At 51.6% G+C, this 19,828-nt stretch overlaps 1 protein-coding gene across 1 annotated transcript in view; it reads left to right on the top strand.

Moving 5' to 3' along the window:
• The first annotated feature begins 3,708 nt into the window (after positions 1–3,708).
• Positions 3,709–19,828, top strand: part of LOC129693407 (neuroligin-1-like) — a 91,802-nt gene continuing 75,682 nt past the window's right edge. Inside the window, exon 1 of the mRNA XM_055630233.1 lies at positions 3,709–4,288. Within this exon, the coding sequence (XP_055486208.1) occupies positions 3,823–4,288 (466 nt within the window). The 5' untranslated portion in view covers positions 3,709–3,822. The remainder of the gene's footprint in view (positions 4,289–19,828) is intronic.

Below are 19,828 nucleotides of genomic sequence, written 5' to 3'. Positions count from 1 at the left end.
TGTGTTTGTTTACTCTAATCGGTTAGTTAGTGTGTTCGTTTAGTTTAGTTAGCTAGTTAGTGTGTTGGTTTAGTTTAGTCAGTTAGTTAGTATGTTCGGTTAGTTTAGTCAGTTAGTTAGTGTGTTCTGTTAGTTTAGTCAGTTAGTTAGTGTGTTTGGATAGTTTAGTCAGTTAGTGTGGTAGGTTAGGAGGTTACACAAAAAACCTGGAGAAACTCAGCGGGTGCAGCAGCATCTATGGAGCGAAGGAAATAGGCAACTTTTCGGGCCGAAACCCTTCTTCAGACTGATCGGGGGCGGGGGTGGGTGGGGACAAGAAAGGGAAAAGGAGGAGTAGCCAGAAGGCTGGGGGATGGGAGGAGACAGCAGGGGGGCTGAGGAAGGGGAGGAGACAGCAAGGACTAACAAAATTGGGAGAATTCGATGTTCATGCCCCGGGGGTGCAGACTCCCCAAACGGAATATGAGGTGCTGTTCCTCCAATTTCCGGTGCTGCTCGATGTGGCCATGGAGGAGACCCAGGACAGAGAGGTCGGAGGCGGAGTGGGAGAGGTGAGTTGAAGTGCTTAGCCACCGGGAGGTCAGCTTGGTTCTTGCGGACCGAGCGGAGGTGTTCGGCGAAACGATCGCCCAACCTCCGCTTGGTCTAACCGATATAGATCTACTGGCATCTAGAGCAGCGGACGCAATAGATGAGGTTGGAAGAGATGCAGGTAAACCTCTGTCGCACCTGGAACGTTAGTTGTTTGGGTCCTTGAACGTTAGTTAGTCGAGGGGTTTGGGTAAAGGGACAAGTTTGTTTGCATCTCTTGTCGGTTTTGCAAGGTTCGAAAGTGCCCGGGGAGGGGGTGGTTATTTAGAGGGAAGGGAGTGTGTTTGACAAGGGAGTTATGGAGGTAGTGGTCTTTGCGGAAGGCAGATATGGGGGGAGATGGGAAGATGTGGCGAGTAGTGGGGTCACGTTGGAGGTGGCGAAACTGACGGAAGGTTAGTTTAGTCAGCTAGTTAGTGTTGGTTTAGTGGTTAGTTAGTGTGTTCGGTTAGTTTAGTCAGTTAGTTAGTGTGTTTGGATAGTTTAGTCAGTTAGTTAGTGTGTTCGGTTAGTTTAGTCAGTTAGTTAGCGTGGTAGGTTAGTTTAGTCAGTTAGTTAGTGTGTTTGGTTAGTAGTTAGTTAGTGTGTATGGTTAGTTTAGTCAGTTAGTTAGTGTGTACGGTTAGTTTAGTCAGTTAGTTAGTGTGTACGGTTAGTTTAGTCAGTTAGTTAGTGTGTTGGTTTAGTAGTTAGTGTGTATGGTTAGTTTAGTCAGTTAGTTAGTGTGTACGGTTAATTTAGTCAGTTAGTTAGTGTGTGCGGTTAGTTTAGTCAGCTAGTTAGTGTGTTTACTTTTTTCAGTTTTTCGTTTAGATTTAGTTGAAGTTAATTTTGATGATGTCAAAGTTAGTGATGGACTGGGCTACATCTTTAGTTTAGTTTAGTTTAGAGACACAGCGCGGAAACAGGCCCTTCGGCCCACCGGGTCCGTGCCGACCAGCGATCCCCGCACACACTAACACCATCCTACACAAACTAGGGACAATTTACACACTTACGCCAAGCCAATTCACCTACAAACCTGCACGTCTTTGGAGCGCGGGAGGAAACCGAAGATCTCGGAGAAAACCCACGCAGGTCACGGGGGGAGAACGTGCAAACTCCGTACAGACAGCGCCCGTAGTCGGGATGGAACCCGGGTCATTGTAGACGCGCTGAATATCCTTAGCCTTCTCAAACAGTGGGGGCATTGGATTTCGCCACAAGATGCTGGAGTCGCTCAGCGGGAACGGCAGCATCTCAGGAGAGACGTTTCGGGTCGAGACCCCTTCTCCAATCATCAGTAGAGCCAAGTCAATAGTCAAGAGAGCTTATTGTCATGTTTTTTTTGAGGAGTTTAACAGCCTGATGGCTGTGGGGAAGCAGCTATTCCTGAACCTGGATGTTGCAGATTTCAGACTCCTGTACCTTGAACCCTGGAGGAAATAGGCAACGTTTCGGGACGAAACCCGGAAGGGTTTCGGCCCGAAACGTTGCCTATTTCCTTCGCTCCATAGATGCTGCTGCACCCGCTGAGTTTCTCCAGCACCTTTCGATTTTCAAGCATCTGCAGTTCCTTCTTAAACACAATAGACATTAGCTACTGGTGTAGGCCATTTGGCCCTTCGAGCCAGCACCGCCATTCAATGTGATCACGGCTGATCATCCCCAATCAGTACCCCGTTCCTGCCTTCTCCCCTGACTCCGCTATCTTCAAGAGCCCTATCTAGCTCTCTCTCTTGAAAGCATCCAGAGAACCGGCCTCCACCGCCCTCTGAGGCAGAGAATTCCACAGACTCACCACTCTCAGTGTGAAAAAGTACTCCTTTTAGGAAGGAGATGAGGAGGAATTTCTTTAGTCAGAGGGTGGTGAATCTGTGGGATTCTTTGCCACAGACGGCTGTGGAGGCCACAAGTCAGTGGATATTTTTAAGGCAGAGATAGATAGATTCTTGATTAGTGCGGGTGTCAGAGGTTATGGGGAGAAGGCAGGAGAATGGAACGGCTGGGCTTGTACACTCTGGAGTTTAGAAGGATGAGAGGGAATCTCATTGAAACATATAAGATTATTACGGGTTTGGACACGCTAGAGGCAGGAAACATGTTCCCGATGTTGGGGGAGGCCAGAACCAGGGGGCCACACACACACACAGTTTAAGAATAAGGGGTAAGCCATTTAGAACGGAGACGAGGAAACACTTTTTCTCACAGAGAGTGGTGAGTCTGTGGAATTCTCCGCCTCAGAGGGCGGTGGAGGCCGGTTCTCTGGATACTTTCAAGAGAGAGCTAGATAGGGCTTTTAAAGATAGTGGATTCAATATGATCATGGCTGATCATCCAACTCAGTATCCTGTACCTGCCTTCACTCCATACCCCCTGATCCCTTTAGCCACAAGGGCCACATCTAACTCCCTCTTAAATATAGCCAATGAACTGTGTGGCCTCAGCTACCTTCTGTGGCAGAGAATTGCAGAAGGCAGGAACGGGGTACTGATTGGGGATGATCAGCCGTGATCACATTGAATGGCTGGTGCTGGCTCGAAGGGCCGAATGGCCTCTACTCCAGTACCTAATGTCTATTGTGTTTAAGAGGGAACTGCAGATGCTGGGGAAATCGAAGGTGGACAAAAGTGCTGGAGAAACTCAGCGGGTGCAGCAGCATCTATGGAGCGAAGGAAATAGGCAACGTTTCGGGCCGAAACCCTTCCGGGTTTCGTCCCGAAACGTTGCCTATTTCCTTCCGGGTTTCGTCCCGAAACGTCGCCTATTTCCTTCGCTCCATAGATGCTGCTGCACCCGCTGAGTTTCTCCAGCATTTTTGTCTACCATCTATTGTCTATTGTTAGAATGGCAGAGTCGGCTTGAAGGGCCGAATGGCCAAATTCTGTCTCCCGTCACCTGTGACCTTATGACTTTATGACCTTGTACCCTCCCATAACCTGTCCTCTCCTTCTCTCCCCCCTCCCCTAACGCAGATCCCAGGAGCGCCTTGACTTGTCCCGGACGGAGTGGGACGCGGAGATACGCGAGCGGCGAGATCGTGTCACGTGGCCCGCCACCGCGCCTGGAGACGCAGAACCAGCCGGGGGTTTCCCATCAAAGGTGTTCAACGCCCCTCTCCCCGCCCCCCCCTCCTCCCCCCTCCCCCACCCACCCAACGAGAGCCAACGAACGGAAGAGCGGAAGAGAGAGGGCAAACTCCAAGGAGGAGGAGGTGGAGGAGAGGAGGGGGAGGGGGCGGGAGAAGACAAGATGCCCCCCGCCCAGGTCTACGTGGAGCCCCTCCCCCGAAGCCGGCCGTCCGACCTGAGCCTTCTCCTCTGGGCCCTGGAAGCCCTGGCCTGCTTCGGCCTACTGTGCGGCCAGAAGCCTGAGGAGACGCACCCGGTGGTGGCCACCAACTACGGCAGGCTGCGGGGCGTGCGCAAGGAGCTGAACAACGAGATCCTGGGGCCGGTGGTGCAGTACCTGGGCGTGCCCTTCGCCACGCCGCCCGTGGGCGAGCGGCGCTTCCAGCCGCCCGAGGCCCCCGCCTCCTGGCAACACGTGCGCAATGCCACCCACTTCGCCCCCGTCTGCCCGCAGAACATCCACGGCATGCTGCCCGAGGTCATGCTGCCCGTATGGTTCCTCTCCAACCTCGACGACGTCGCCACCTACATACAGGACCAGAGCGAGGACTGTCTCTACCTCAACATCTACGTACCCACCGAGAACGGTAAGCCCTGAAGGGGGGGGGGGGGGGGGGGGGGGGGGGGGGGGGAGGGGGGGGGGGGGGGGGGGGGGGGAAGGTCTGGTATTTTGGTGGCGTGGGAACCGATGGCAACCAATTGGGTCAATGAGCTCCAAGGGCCTTGCTTCTCCTTTCGCCAATTGGCCGGGAAGACCAACCAATGAAGCCAACAGGCTCAGTTGATCTTGGATTCTCATCCACTGATTGGCCGGGAAGACCTATCGAATTGGGCCAATGAAGTCCATTGATCTTGGAGTCTCATCCACTGATTGGTCAGGGAAGACCTATCCAATTGGGCCAATGAAGTCCGTTGATCTTAGTTTCCAACCAATGAGGCCAATAGGCTCAGTTGATCTTGGATTCTCATCCACTGATTGGTCAGGGAAGACCAATCCAATTGGGCCAATGAAGTCCATTGATCTTGGAGTCTCATCCACTGATTGGTCAGGGAAGTCCAATCCAATTGGGCCAATGAAGTCCGTTGATCTTAGTTTCCAGCCAATGAGGCCAAAGGGCTCTTGGTTTCTCTTGGATTCTCTTCCACTGATTGGTCAGGGAAGACCTATCCAATTGGGCCAATGAAGTCCATTGATCTTGGAGTCTCATCCACTGATTGGCCGGGAAGACCTATCCAATTGGGCCAATGAAGTCTGTTGATCTTAGTTTCCAGCCAATGAGGCCAAAGGGCTCTTGGTTTCTCTTGGATTCTCTTCCACTGATTGGCCGGGAAGACCTATCCAATTGGGCCAATGAAGTCCGTTGATCTTAGTTTCCAACCAATGAGGCCAATGGGCTCAGTTGATCTTGGATTCTCATCCACTGATTGGTCAGGGAAGTCCAATCCAATTGGGCCAATGAAGTCCGTTGATCTTAGTTTCCAACCAATGAGGCCAATGAGCTCAGTTGATCTTGGATTCTCATCCACTGATTGGTCAGGGAAGACCTATCCAATTGGGCCAATGAGACCCGTTGATCTTGGTTTCTCTTCCACCAATTGGCCGGGAAGACCAACCAATGAGGCCAAAGGGCTCTTGGTTTCTCTTCCACTGATTGGTCAGGGAAGACCAATCCAATCGGGCCAATGAGCTCCATCCGTCTTGCTTATACCACCGCTGATTGGTTGGGAAGCCTAAACCAATTGGGCCAATGAGCTCGGTCGGTTTTGCATTCTCTTCCACTGATTGGTCGGGAAAGCACAACCGATTGAGCCAATGAGCTCCATTAGTCTTGCTTTTACTTCCACCGATTGGTCGGCAAAGCCCAACTAATTGAGCCAATCAGGTCCAGAGGTCATCGATCTTGATTGCTCTTCCTACGATTGGTCGGCAAAAGCCCAACCGATTGGGCCAATGAGCTCCAGAGGTCTTGCTCTCTCTCTCCCACTCATAGGTTGGGAGGTCGAGCCATCGGGCCAATGGGGCCAAGGAGCTACTCCGGTCTTGGTTTCTCTTCCGCTGATTGGTCGGGAAGCCCAACTGATTGAGCCAATGAGCTCCATTAGTCTTGGTTTCTCTTCCAGCGATTGGTCGGAAAAGCCCCATCTAATCGGGGCCAATGAACGGCACTGGTTGGCCGGGAAGACCAACCGATTGGGCGATGCCTTTATCTCCCACCATTGGTTGGGTAGCCAAGAAGATTTATTGGTCTTGCTTTCAAATGTTCCCCGATGTTTTTGGTGGGGGGGGGGGGGGAGTCCAGAACCAGGGGCCACACACAGTTTAAGAATAAGGGGTCACCGACCATTTAGGACTGAGATGAGGGTTGTGAATCTGAGGAATTCTCTGCCACAGAAGGCAGTGGAGGCCGATTCACTGGATGTTTGCAAGAGAGAACTCTTGGGGCTAACGGAATCGGGGGATATGGGGGGAAGGCAGGAACGGGGGAACTGATTGGGGATGATCAGCCATGATCACATTGAATGGCGGTGCTGGCTCGAAGGGCCGAATGGCCTCTACTCCTGCACCCGTTGTCTATTGTTTCTATGTTTCTCCGCCCAACGATTGGTTGCGTGAATTCCTCACTGGTGATTGGTTGGTGGGGAACGCTGCCATTGGTCGATTGGAACCCGCCATCGCTCCCTCCAGCCAATGTGCTGACCAGCGACCCTCTGTCCAGCCAATGGGGGTGGGGTTTTTTTGGAGGGGGGGGGTGGAGCCATCCATTGCCAAGAAGGTTTGAAAGGAGGAAGATTTGGATTCGAAGAAATTTGAAGAGTCGCTGCCTCACAGCGCCATAGACCCCCGGTTCGATCCCGACCACGGGCGCTGCCTCTACGGAGTTTGTCCGCTCTCCGCCTGACCCGCGCGGGTTTTCTCCGGGCGCTCCGGTTTCCCCCCACACTCCAAAGACGTGCGGGCTCGTAGGTCAATTGGCTTCAGTTACAACATTGTAAATTGTGTGTAGGATAGTGTTCAGGGACCTGTCCTACTTGCAGATTTTTTTTGGCCGACTGCCGACACTGTCGACCGATGTATCAGCTCGCCGTAAAATTCGCGGCGCGACCACGTATTGACGCGCAATGTTTTTTTCACGTGGGGCGACATTTTTTGTTGGACTTTGAAATGTTCAAAATTTTTCGGCGACACTGATATGAAGCCGGCATTCGCCGAAAAAAAAATCGGCAAGTGGAACACTCCCGTTGGTGTACGGGCTGATCACTGGTCGGCACGGACTCGGTGGGCCGAAGGGCCTGTTTCTCCGCTGCATCCATCATAAACAACTCTAGCTTCCTCTTAGATATGTCTGAGGAAGGACATTATTGCCATAGAGGGAGTGCAGAGAAGGTTCACCAGATTGATTCCTGGGATGTCAGGACTTTCATATGAAGAAAGACTGGACTCGGCCTATACTTGCTAGAATTTAGGAGATTGAGGGGGGATCTTATAGAAACTTACAAAATTCTTAAGGGGTTGGACAGGCTAGATGCAGGAAGATTGTTCCCGATGTTGGGGAAGTCCAGGACAAGGGGTCACTGCTTAAGGATAAGGGGGAAATCCTTTAAAACCGAGATGAGGAGAACTTTTTTCACACAGAGAGTGGTGAATCTCTGGAACTCTCTGCCACAGAGGGTAGTTGAGGCCACAGTTCATTGGCTATATTTAAGAGGGAGTTAGATGTGGCCCTTGTGGCCAAGGGGATCAGAGGGTATGGAGAGAAGGCAGGTACGGGATACTGAGTTGGATGATCAGCCATGATCATATTAAATGGCGGTGCAGGCTCGAAGGGCCGAATGGCCTCTACTCCTGCACCTAATTTCTATGTTTCTATATAACAGGTCGGATCGGAGGCATTGGATTATAATGAGTTGGTCTAATTCTTCACTGTGTGCAATCAAGCCCGAGTAATATTCTGTTTAAGAAGGAAATCGAAGGTAGACAAAAATGCTGGAGAAACTCAGCGGGTGCAGCAGCATCTATGGAGCGAAGGAAATAGGCTGGGTTTCGGGCCTGAAGAAGGGTTTCGGCCCAAAACGTTGCCTATCTCCTTCGCTCCATAGATGCTGCTGCACCCGCTGAGTTTCTCCAGCATTCTTGTGTACCTCCAAATAATATTCTATTGGTTTAGAGATACAGCGTGGAAACAGGCCCTTCGGCGAACCGGGTCCGTGCAGACCAGCGACCCCCGCACACTAACACCACCCCACACACACTAGGGACAATTCTGACACTTACACCAAGCCAATTAGCCTACAAACCTGCACGTCTTTGGAGTGTGGGAGGAAGCCGAAACTCCGTACGTGCAAACTCCGTACAGACAGCGCCCGTAGTCGGGATCGAACCCGACGCGGCATTCGCCGTAACTATACCGCTGCGCCACCGTGACAACCCTTGATGGGCCGAACGGCCTCATTCTGTTCCTATCCTGTGTAACCTGATGAACTGTTTTTTTTAGTTTTTGTACTATCATATCTGAATTCTTCCACCTGTGTGCGAATCGCGGGCTGGTGCGACTACCTTGGTGGGACTACTAGCGAATGGTATGTTAGCTTTCATAGCAAAAGGATTTGAGTATAGGAGCAGGGAGGTTCTACTGCAGTTGTACAGGGTCTTGGTGAGACCACACCTGGAGTATTGCGTACAGTTTTGGTCTCCAAATCTGAGGAAGGACATTATTGCCGTAGAGGGAGTGCAGTGAAGGTTCACCAGACTGATTCCTGGGATGGCAGGACTTTCACATGAAGAAAGACTGGATAGACTCGGCTTGTACTCGCTAGAATTTAGAAGATTGAGGGGGGATCTTATAGAAACGTACAAAATTCTTAAGGGGTTGGACAGGCTAGATGCAGGAAGATTGTTCCTGATGTTGGGGAAGTCCAGAACAAGGGGCCACACACACAGTTTAAGGATAAGGGGGAAGTCTTTTAGGACCGAGATGAGAAAATCATTTTTCACACACAGAGAGTGGTGAATCTGTGGAATTCTCTGCCACAGAAGGTAGTTGAGGCCACACAGTTCATTGGCTATATTTAAGAGGGAGTTAGATGTGGCCCTTGTGTCTAAAGAGATCAGGGGGTATGGAGAGAAGGCAGGGATGGGATACTGAGTCGGATGAGGCAGGAAACATGTTCCCGATGTTGGGGGAGTCCAGAACCAGGGGCCACACACACAGTTTAAGAATAAGGAGTAAGCCATTTAGAACGGAGACGAGGAACTTTTTCTCACAGAGAGTGGTGAGTCTGTGGAATTCTCTGCCTCAGACGGCGGTGGAGGCCGGTTCTCTGGATGCTTTCAAGAGAGAGCTAGGTAGGGGTCTTAAAGATAGCGGAGTCAGGGGAGAAGGCAGGAACGGGGTACTGATTGGGGCTGATCAGCCATGATCATATTGAATGGCGGTGCAGGCTCGAAGGGCCGAATGGCCTCTACTCCTGCACCTATTTTCTATGTTTCCATGACATGGACGAGTTGGGCCGAATGGCCTGTTTCTATCCTGTAAGACTATCAATCCGCAGAAGGGTTACCTACTCGAAAACATCGCCCATTTCCCCCCGCAGATGCTCGGCTCCACCAGAATGATCGGAGTAACTCAGCGGGACAGGCAGCATCTCTGGAGAGAAGGAACTGGGAGCTTTGTGGGTCGAGACACTTCATACCAGAGTGAGGCCTGGATCAGAGGAGTATTAGCTACCGGGAAAGGCGGGACAGACCTGGATAGTTTTGTCCGGAACGCCGGTGGTTGAGAGGGAGACCTGGTGAAATGACGAGAGGCGTAGATAGGGTAGACAGTCAGAACCTTCTTCCCCCCCAGGGTGGAGACGTCCAATACTGGAGAGGGTATACAGGTAGGGTTACGGTGAGAGGGGCAAAGGGATAATCGAGATCGCTGGCCAGCATGGACTCGGTGGGCCAAAGGGCACACTTCCACGCTGTGCCTTTAAACTGAACTGTACTGAACTGAAATAAAATACCCTCCCTCTCTCCCCTCCCTCTCCCTCTCTCTCCTCCCCTCCCTCTCCCTCCTCCCTCTCCCTCTCCCTCTCCTCTCCCTCTCTTCTCCCTCCCCCTCTCCCTCTCCTCTCCCTCTCCCTCTCCCTCTCCTCTCTCCCTCTCTCCCTCTCCCTCTCCCTCTCCTCCCTCTCTCCCTCTCCCTCTTCCTCTCTCTCCCTCTCTCTTTTACCACCCTCACTCTCCCCATTTTCTCACTCCCTCTCCTGCCCTCTCTCTCTCTTCTCACTCACCGTGCTCTATCTCCCTCACTCTCTCTCCCTCCCCCTCCATTCACTCTCCCTCTCTCTCTCTCCCTCTCTCTCTCTCTCCCCCTCTCCCTCTCTCTCCCTCTCCCTCTCTCCTCTCTCTCTCTCCGTCTCCCTCTCTCCCTCTCTCTCTTCTCTCTCCCTCTCTCCTCTGTCACTCTCTCTCTCTCTCTCTCTCCCTCTCCCTCTCCCTCTCTTTCTCCCTCCCTCTCTCCCTCTCCCTCTCCCTCCCCTCTCCCTCTCCCTCCCCCTCTCCCTCTCCCTCTCTCTCTCCCCCTCTCTCCTCACCTCCCCTCTCCCTCCTCTCCCCTCTCCCTCTCCCTCTCCCTTCTCACCCCTCTCTCGCCCTCTCCGCTCCCTCTCTCCCTCTCACTATCTCCCTCTCCCGGCTCCTCCCCTCCCTCTCTCCCCCCTCCCTCTCTCTGGGCACTGCCCTCTGCAGAAAAGCTGGGCTCGCATATCCGCTCCACCCCGTATTCATTCCACCTGCTCGCATAATTCCAAGCGACATGGGTCTCCTCTGCATGTTTGGAGTGTATTCCTACACACACACTCCACACACACACACACACACCACACACCCCACACAAACACACACACACACACACACACCACACACACCACCACTCACGCAGCTTCACTTGCACGCTGCGTGGGCAATACACACGGGAGGGCATTTAGGATGTTCACAGTGAGGAGGTCTCACGCGCCACAGCTCTCACACACGCACACTGCACACACACGAGGAGAGGAAACAACTAGTCCACACCACGCCGGTGACACCACACACAGGGACCAGACACACCCACACAGCATGCGGCCACACACACACACACACACACACGCCCGCACAGGCGCACAGCCGCACACACCACACATGCACAGCCACACACACACACACCACACGCACACACACACACACACACACACACCACACCACAGGACACACTCCAAACACAGTCACACACACACACACACACACCACACACACACACACACACACACCACACACCACACAGGGCACACACAGTCACACACGCACACTCACACACACACATGTCCACACACACACACACTCACACACACACACCCCACACAGCACACACACACACACACACACACACACCACAACACACACACCACACCACACACACACACAACCCATGTTTTTTGGGACCCCCCACATGCACACACCCACATACACACACACCCACACATATACACACATACACACACACACACACACACACACACACACACATACACCCACCACACACACACATACACACACACACACATGCACACACACACACACACACCACACCACCACAAACACACACCTACACCAGCCGGAAAAACCCCACTTAATGGTGGGCAGGGGCAACCGCTAAAGCTTGTCCTGAAGTCACGGAAAACCAGATTATCGGGGCGAACGATATACGAGGCTGATAAAATCCCCAGGCGTGATGGTCTGCCATCCCAGGGATCTAGAAATAGTGGATGCATTGGTGATAATTTTCCAATGTTCTATAGATTCAGGATCAGTCCCTGTGGATTGGAGGGTAGCTAATGTTATCCCATCTTTTAAGAAAGGCGGGGGAGAGAAAACAGGGAATTATAGACCAGTTAGCCTGACATCGGTGGTGGGGAAGATGCTGGAGTCAATTATAATGAGATAGCCGCACATTTGGATAGCAGTAACAGGATCGGTCCGAGTCAGCATGGATTTACAAAGGGGATATCATGCTTGACTAATCTTCTGGAATTCTTTGAGGATGTAACTAGGAAAATGGACAAGGGAGAGCTAGTGGATGCAGTGTACCTGGACTTTCAGCAAGCATTTGATAAGGTCCTACATAGGAGATTAGCGGGCAAAATTAGGGCACATGGTATTGGGGGTTGAGTGCTGACATGGATAGAGAAGTGGTTGGCAGACAGGAAACAAAGAGTAGGGATTAACGGGTCCCTTTCAGAATGTCAGGCAGTGACTAGTGGGGTACCGCAAGGCTCGGTGCTGGGACCGCAGCTATTTACAATATACAGCAATGATTTTGATGAAGAGGAGTCTTGGGATTCGAAGTAACATTAGCAAATTTGCAGATGACACAAAGCTGGGTGGCAGTGTGAACTGTGAGGAGGATGCCGTGAGGATGCAAGGTGACTTGGACAGGTTGGGGGAGTGGGCAGATGCATGGCAGATTAAGTTTAATGCAGATAAATGTGAGGTTATCCACTTTGGTGTCAAAAACAGGAAGGCAGATTACTATCTAAATGGCGTCAAGTTGGGAAAAGGGGAAGTACAACGGGATCTGGGGGTCCTTGTTCATCAGTCAATGAAAGTAAGCATGCAGGTACAGTGAAGAAAGCGAATGGCATGCTGGCCTTCATAACAAGAGGAGTTGAGTATAGGAGCAAAGAGGTCCTTCTGCAGTTGTACAGGGCCCTAGTGAGACCACACCTGGAGTATTGTGTGCAGTTTTGGTCTCCAAATTTCTTGCTATTGAGGGAGCCCAGCGTAGGTTCACCAGGTTAATTCCCGGGATGGCGGGACTGTCATATGCTGAGAGAATGGAGCGGCTGGGCTTGTACACTCTGGAGTTTAGAAGGATGAGGGGGTATCTTATTGAAACATATAAAATTGTTAAGGGTTTGGACATGCTGTAGGCAGGAAACGTGTTCCCGATGTTGGGGGAGTCCAGAACCAGGGGCCACACACACACAGTTTAAGAATAAGGGGTAAGCCATTTAGAACCGAGACGAGGAAACACTTTTTCTCACAGAGAGTTGTGAGTCTGTGGAATTCTCTGCCACAGAGGCCGGTTCTCTGGATGCTTTCAAGAGAGAGCTAGATAGGGCTCTTAAAGATAGCGGAGTCAGGGGAGAAGGCAGGAACGGGGTACTGATTGGGGATGATCAGCCATGATCACATTGAATGGCGGTGCTGGCTCGAAGGGCCGAATGGCCTCTACTCCTGCACCTATTGGCTGTTGGGTATAGAAGTTGGGAGGTATGTTGCAGTTGTATAAGACCTGATCATGTCACATTGAATGGCGGTGCTGGCTCAATAGACAACAGGTGTAGGAGTAGAGGCCATTCGGCCCTTCGAAGGGCAGCTCGTTCCATACACCCATCGCCCTTTGAGTGGAAAAGTTGACCCTCAGACCCCTCTGAAGTAAAGTGTGAAGGCTTTATAGCCAATAGACAATAGACAACAGGTGCAGGAGTAGAGGCCATTCGGCCCCTTCGAGCCAGCACCGCCATTCAATGTGATCGTGGCTTTGAGCTGTGGGGTTGTGGCTAGTTGTGGCTAGTTGGTGCAGTGGGCAGCTGTTGTGTGAATGGGCCCCGCACACTTCAGCAGCCCATGGGCTGAAGCATCACCTGGTGATGGCAGGCATGCAGGCAGGCAGCGCTGGCAATGTTAGCAGGACTGGGGGAGCTGGCTGCAGCAGCTCGCTCCAGCGCATACAGCCTCATGCATCTTTTATACCTTCTGCTTATTCAATATCTCAGCGATTCCAAATGAGGACTCCAGTGGCCCTCGAGCTGTGATACTCGGAGTGGGGGGGAGAGAGAGAGAGAGAGAGAAAGAGAGGGGAGAGGGAGAGAGGGAGAGATAGAGAGAGGGGGGGGGGGGGAGGGGGGGGAGGGAGAGGGAGGAGAGAGGGGGAGAGAGAGAGAGAGAGAGAGAGGGAGAGGGGAGAGGGAGAGAGGGAGAGAGAGAGGGGAGAGAGAGGAGGGAGAGGGAGAGAGAGAGAGAGGGGAGAGAGAGAGGAGAGAGAGAAGGGGGGAGAGGGGGAGTGAGAGACAGGGGAGTAGAGAGAGAGGAGGACAAGGGGGGAGATAGAGGGAGGGGGGGGGGGGGAGGGGGGAGGGAGAGGGAGAGGAGAGGGAGAGAAAGAGAGTGGGGGAGAGAGAGAGGGAGAGGGAGGGGGGGGAGAGAGGGGGAGGGGGGAGGGGCTGAAGGCAGAAAGAGAGAGAGGGGAAGAGAAAGAGGGGAGAGAGAGAGAGGAGAGAGAGAGAGAAGAGAGAGAGAGAGGGAGAGAGAGAGAGAGAGAGAGAGAGAGAGGGGGAGAGAGAGGGAGGGAGGGAGAGGGGGGGAGGGGGAGAGAGAGAGAGAGAGAGAGAGAGAGAGAGAGATGGATAGAGGAGGGAGAAAGAGAGAGGGGGGGGAGTAGACCATTCGGCCCTTCGAGCCAGCACCGCCATTCAATGTGATCATCCCCAATCAGTACCCCGTTCCTGCCTTCTCCCCATATCCCCTGACTCCGCTATTTTTAACAGCCCTATCTAGCTCTCTCTTGAAAGCATCCAGAGAACCGGCCTCTGAGGCAGAGAATTCCATAGACTCACAACTCTCTGTGAGAAAAAGTGTTTCCTCGTCTCCGTTCTAAATGGCCGACCCCTTATTCTTAAACTGTGTGTGTGTGTGTGGCCCCTGGTTCTGGACTTCCCCCAACATCGGGAACATGTGTCCTGCCTCTAGCGTGATTGTTGATCAGTGCGGGTGTCAGGGGTTATGGGGAGAAGGCAGGAGAATGGGGTTAGGAGGGAGAGATAGATCAGCTGTGATTGAATGGCGGGGTAGGCTCGATGGGCCGAATGGTCTGATTTTGTTCCTATCTCTTGTGATCTTATGATCTAATGAGCTGGGCGACAAGATCTGCACCAGCTATCTCCGAGTGTGGTCTCTCCAAGACTTGTGCAACTGTTTTAAGATGCCCCTGAGTTTATGTTAGGATATGTTCCATCTCTTTGTAGTGTTTAAGAAGGAACTGCAGATGCTGGAAAAGTCAAGGGCAGACAAAAATGCTGGAGAAACTCAGCGGGTGAGGAGGCATCTATAGATGCTGAGTTTGCCCGCTGAGTTTCTCCAGCATTTTTGTCTACCTTCTCCTCCAAAACTGCTGAGTTGACCAAATGGAACAGTGTGCGGGGATCGCTGGTCGGCACGGACTCGGTGGGCTGAAGGGCCTGTTTCCACGCTGTATCTCTAAAGTCTAAACATAGAAACATAGAAATTAGGTGCAGGAGTAGAGGCCATTCGGCCCTTCGAGCCTGCACCACCATTCAATATGATCATGGCTGATCATCCAACTCAGTATCCCGTACCTGCCTTCTCTCCATACCCCCTGATCCCCTTAGCCACAAGAGGCACATCTAACTCCCTCTTAAATATAGCCAATGAACTGTGGCCTCAACTACCCTCTGTGGCAGAGAGTTCCAGAGATTCACCACTCTCTGTGTGAAAAAAGTTCTTCTCATCTCGGTTTTAAAGGATTTCCCCCTTATCCTTAAGCTGTGACCCCTTGTCCTGGACTTCCCTAACATCGGGAACAATCTTCCTGCATCTAGCCTGTCCAACCCCTTAAGAATTTTGTAGGTTTCTATAAGATCCCCTCTCAATCTCCTAAATTCTAGAGAGTATAAACCAAGTCTATCCAGTCTTTCTTCATAAGACACTCCTGACATCCCAGGAATCAGTCTGGTCAACCGTCTCTGCACTCCCTCCATGCCAATAATCTCCTTCCTCAGATTTGGAGACCCAAACTGTACGCAATACTCCAGGTGTGGTCTCACCAAGACCCTGTACAACTGCAGTAGAACCTCTCTCTGCTCCTATACTCAAATCCTTTTGCAATGAAAGCTAACATACCATTCGCTTTCTTTACTGCCTGCTGCACCTGCATGCCTACTTTCAATGTCTGGTGTACCATGACACCCAGGTCTCGCTGCATCTCCCCCTTTCCCAATCGGCCACCATTTAGATAATAAAGTCTGTCGCAAAGATATTAGTAGCCCCTGTCCCACTGTACGAGTTCATTCCAAGAGCTCTCCCGAGTTTAAAAAAAAAATCAAACTCGTGGTAAGCACGGAGAATGAACGTAGCGGGTACGTCGGAGCTCGGGGACGTCTCTTAGCGGCTCGTAACGCTAACGGCAGGTACTCGGGAAGACTCGCTAACGGCAGGTAAGCACGGGAAGACTGGTGAAGATTTTTCAACAAGCCCCGAGTACCGACGAGTGGCCATTACCGTAAATCTCCGAGTTCGAATCGGGGCAAACTCGGGGGAGAGAGATCTTGGAATGAACTCGTATCGTAGGACAGGGTAGTGATGTTTTACAAGAGAGTTTAGTATTCACTGAAGGTGAAGAGAGAAAGACTGGCGCAGATAAGGCCAGTGTTTTAGTTTAGTTTAGTTTAGTGATACAGTGTGGAAACAGGTCCTTTGGCCCACCGAGTCCACACAAACGATGACCATCCATATGCACTAACGACCCCGTCCCACTTCCGAGACCTGAACGGAAACCTCTGGAGACTTTGCCAAGGTTTCTGTGCGGTTCCCGGAGGTTGCAGGTGGTTGCCGGAGGTTGCAGGTGGTGGAAGCAGGTACGGAGACTGACGAAAACCTCCGGGAACCGCACGGAAACCTTGGGTGGGGCGCAAAGTCTCCAGAGGTTTCCCTTCAGGTTTCCGAAGTGGGACAGGGTCATCATAACACTGTCCTACACACACTAGGGGTAATTTACAATATTTACCGAACCCAATTGACCTACAAACCCACGCATCTTTGGAGTGTGGGAGGAAACCGGAGAACCCGGAGAAAACCCACGCAGGTCACGGGGAGAACTGACAAACTCCGCACAGACAGCATCTGTGGTCAGGGTCAAACTGGCGCTGTGGGGGGCAGATATTGTGCCAGGACATTTATCAACTATTGTTCTGCAAAGATATACACATATACACACACACACACACACACATGTACACACAAAGGCATATACACGCCGGGCCTAGTCCACAGGGGCTCTGGAGGCCTTCCATGAATGCTGGTCTCCGCAGGGAAGTCGAGTGTATAGAAACATAGACAATAGGTGCAGGAGGAGGCCATTCGGCCCTTCGAGCCAGCACCGCCATTCAATATCATCATGGCTGATCGTCCCCTATCAATAACCCGTGCCTGCCTTCTCCCCATATCCCTGGACTCCACTAGCCCCTAGAGCTCTACCTAACTCTCTCTTAAATCCATCCAGTGATTTGGCCTCCATTGCCCTCTGTGGCAGGGAATTCCACAAATTCACAACTGAAAAAGCGTTTTTCTCACCTCAGTCTTAAATGGCCTCCCCTTTATTCTAAGACTGTGTGTGTGGCCCCTGGTTCTGGACTCGCCCAACATTGGGAACATTTTTCCTGCATCTAGCTTCCTTTTATAATTTTATATGTTTCTCTAAGATAACCCTTCATCGTTCTAAACTCCGGTGAATACAAGCCTAGTCTTTTCAATCTTTCCTCATATGACAGTCCCGCCATCCCAGGGATCGATCTGGTGAACCTACGCTGCACTGCCTCAGTCACAAGGATGTCCTTCCTCAAATTAGGAGACCAAAACTGTATGCAATACTCCAGATGTGGTCTCACCAGAGCCCTATACAACTGCAGAAGAACCTCTTTACTCCTATACTTGTATTGTAGACAAGGGTGATTATAGTGGTACTAAATGACTGAATGAGGTAATGCAACCAAGTTCAAGTTCAAGTGACATTCATTATTGCACGCACCAGCTGGCGCAGCGAGATTTGAGTTACCGTACATCCGTACGAATAAAAACAACACACGATAGACTAACGTGAACATCCACACACAGCAGAATCAACGTTTCCCCCCGTGTGGGAAGGCAACAAAGGTCAGCCATCTTGCTTTTTGTTCACCCGTGGTCGGGGTCGATGCCGTTGAACCCACCGTAGTCGCGGCTACAGGCGGCCCGATGTTTCAGGCCCTCTGGAAGTCTTTGTACTTTCTAGTGTAAAGTGTAAAATACTGAATAAAGGTTCTTGTTGGAAGGAAACAAAAATAACATATACACACGCACACACACACACACACACACACACACCGCACACACACGCACACGCGCACACACCGCACACACGCACACACACACACACACACACACACGCACACACACACACACACGCACACACACACACACACACACACCGCACACACATACGCGCACACACACGCACGCACACATACGCGCACACGCACGCACACACACACACACACACACACACACACACCACACACACACACACACACACACACGCACCGCACGCACACGCATACGCACACACACACACACACACACACACCACACACACACACACACGCACGCACACACACACGCACACACACACACGCACGCACACACACACACACGCACACACACATACACACACACACACACACACATACACACACACACACACACACACACACACACACACGCACACACACACACACACATACGCACACACATACACACACACACACAAAAACACACACACACACACACACGACACACACATACGCGCACACACACACACACACACACACACACCGGAGGTCAGGATGGAACCCGGGTCTCTGAGACCACGAGGCAACGCCTCTACCCGCTGCGCCACCGTGCCGCCAATATCATTCCGCCTCTCGCTACGAAGGCATTTTTTCGGTGAAGGAAGAGCTGAGACTCCATTGAGTTTCCTCCCCATTTGAATAACAATGACTGCAGGATATTGAAGAGTGCAGGGGCGGGCTAGTTATAGATTCAGACAACCCAGCCACCTTTGTGGTATTTTCAGTCAGGGACATTGAGTGTGAATGAGATTATTGAGAAAAAATTATTTCCGTGCTGGATTGACTATCTTATGACTTCAGCGGCCTAGCAGGCCATTAAGCCTCACTACTAATTGGCACTGGTTGTATGTCTCTCTGAGGGAACCCCAGTGTTGTGTTGCACCTCGTTATGGGCGACACAGCGGTAGAGTTGCTGCCTTACGGCGCCACAGACCCCGGTTCGATCCTGACTACGGGTACTGTCTGTGTGGAGTTTGCATGTTTTTTCCCCATGACCTGCGTGTGTTTTCTCTGGCTGTTTCCCACACTCTAAAGCCGTACAGGTTTGCAGGTTAATTGGCTTGTGTATAATTGCAAAATGTCCCTAGTGTGTGTAGGATAGTGTTAGTAGACAATAGACAATAGGTGCAGGAGGAGGCCATTCGGCCCTTTGAGCCAGCACCACCATTCAATATGATCATGGCTGATCATCCACAATCAGTACCCCGTTCCTGCCTTCTCCCCCATAGCCCCTGACTCCGCTATCATTAAGAGCCCTATCTAGCTCTCTCTTGAAAGTATCCAGAGAACCGGCCTCCACCGCCCTCAGAGGCAGAGAATTCCACAGACTCACAACTCTCTGTGAGAAAAAATGTTTCCTCGTCTCCGTTCTAAATGGCCGACCCCTTATTCTTAAACTGTGTGTGTGTGTGGCCCCTGGTTCTGGACTCCCCCAACATCGGGAACATGTTTCCTGCCTCTAGCGTGTCCAATCCCTTAATAATATAAGATTAATGTTTCAATGAGATATCCTCTCATCCTAAACTCCAGAGTATACAAGCCCAGCCGCTCCATTCTCTCAGCATATGACAGTCCCGCCATCCCGGGAATTAAACTGGTGAACCTACGCTGGGCTCCCTCAATAGCAAGAATGTTCTTCCTCAAATTAGGGGGCCAAAACTGCACACAATACTCCAGGTGTGGTCGCACTAGGGCCCTGTACAACTGCAGAAGGACCTCTTTGCTCCTATACTCAACTCCTCTTGTTATACAAGCCCAGCCGCTCCATTCTCTCAACATATGACAGTCCTGCCAGCCCTTTCTAGCTCTCTCTTGAAAGCATCCAGAGAACCGGCCTCCACTGCCCTCTGAGGCAGAGAATTCCACAGACTCACAACTCTCTGTGTGAAAAAGTGTTTCCTCGTCTCCGTTCTAAATGG

This window comes from Leucoraja erinacea, unplaced genomic scaffold, assembly GCF_028641065.1.
Source record: "Leucoraja erinacea ecotype New England unplaced genomic scaffold, Leri_hhj_1 Leri_281S, whole genome shotgun sequence".
In the NCBI taxonomy this organism is placed as follows: Eukaryota; Metazoa; Chordata; class Chondrichthyes; order Rajiformes; family Rajidae; genus Leucoraja; species Leucoraja erinaceus.
The sequence above is the reverse complement of the archived record's forward strand: the minus strand, read 5'-3'. Positions and strand labels throughout refer to the sequence as shown.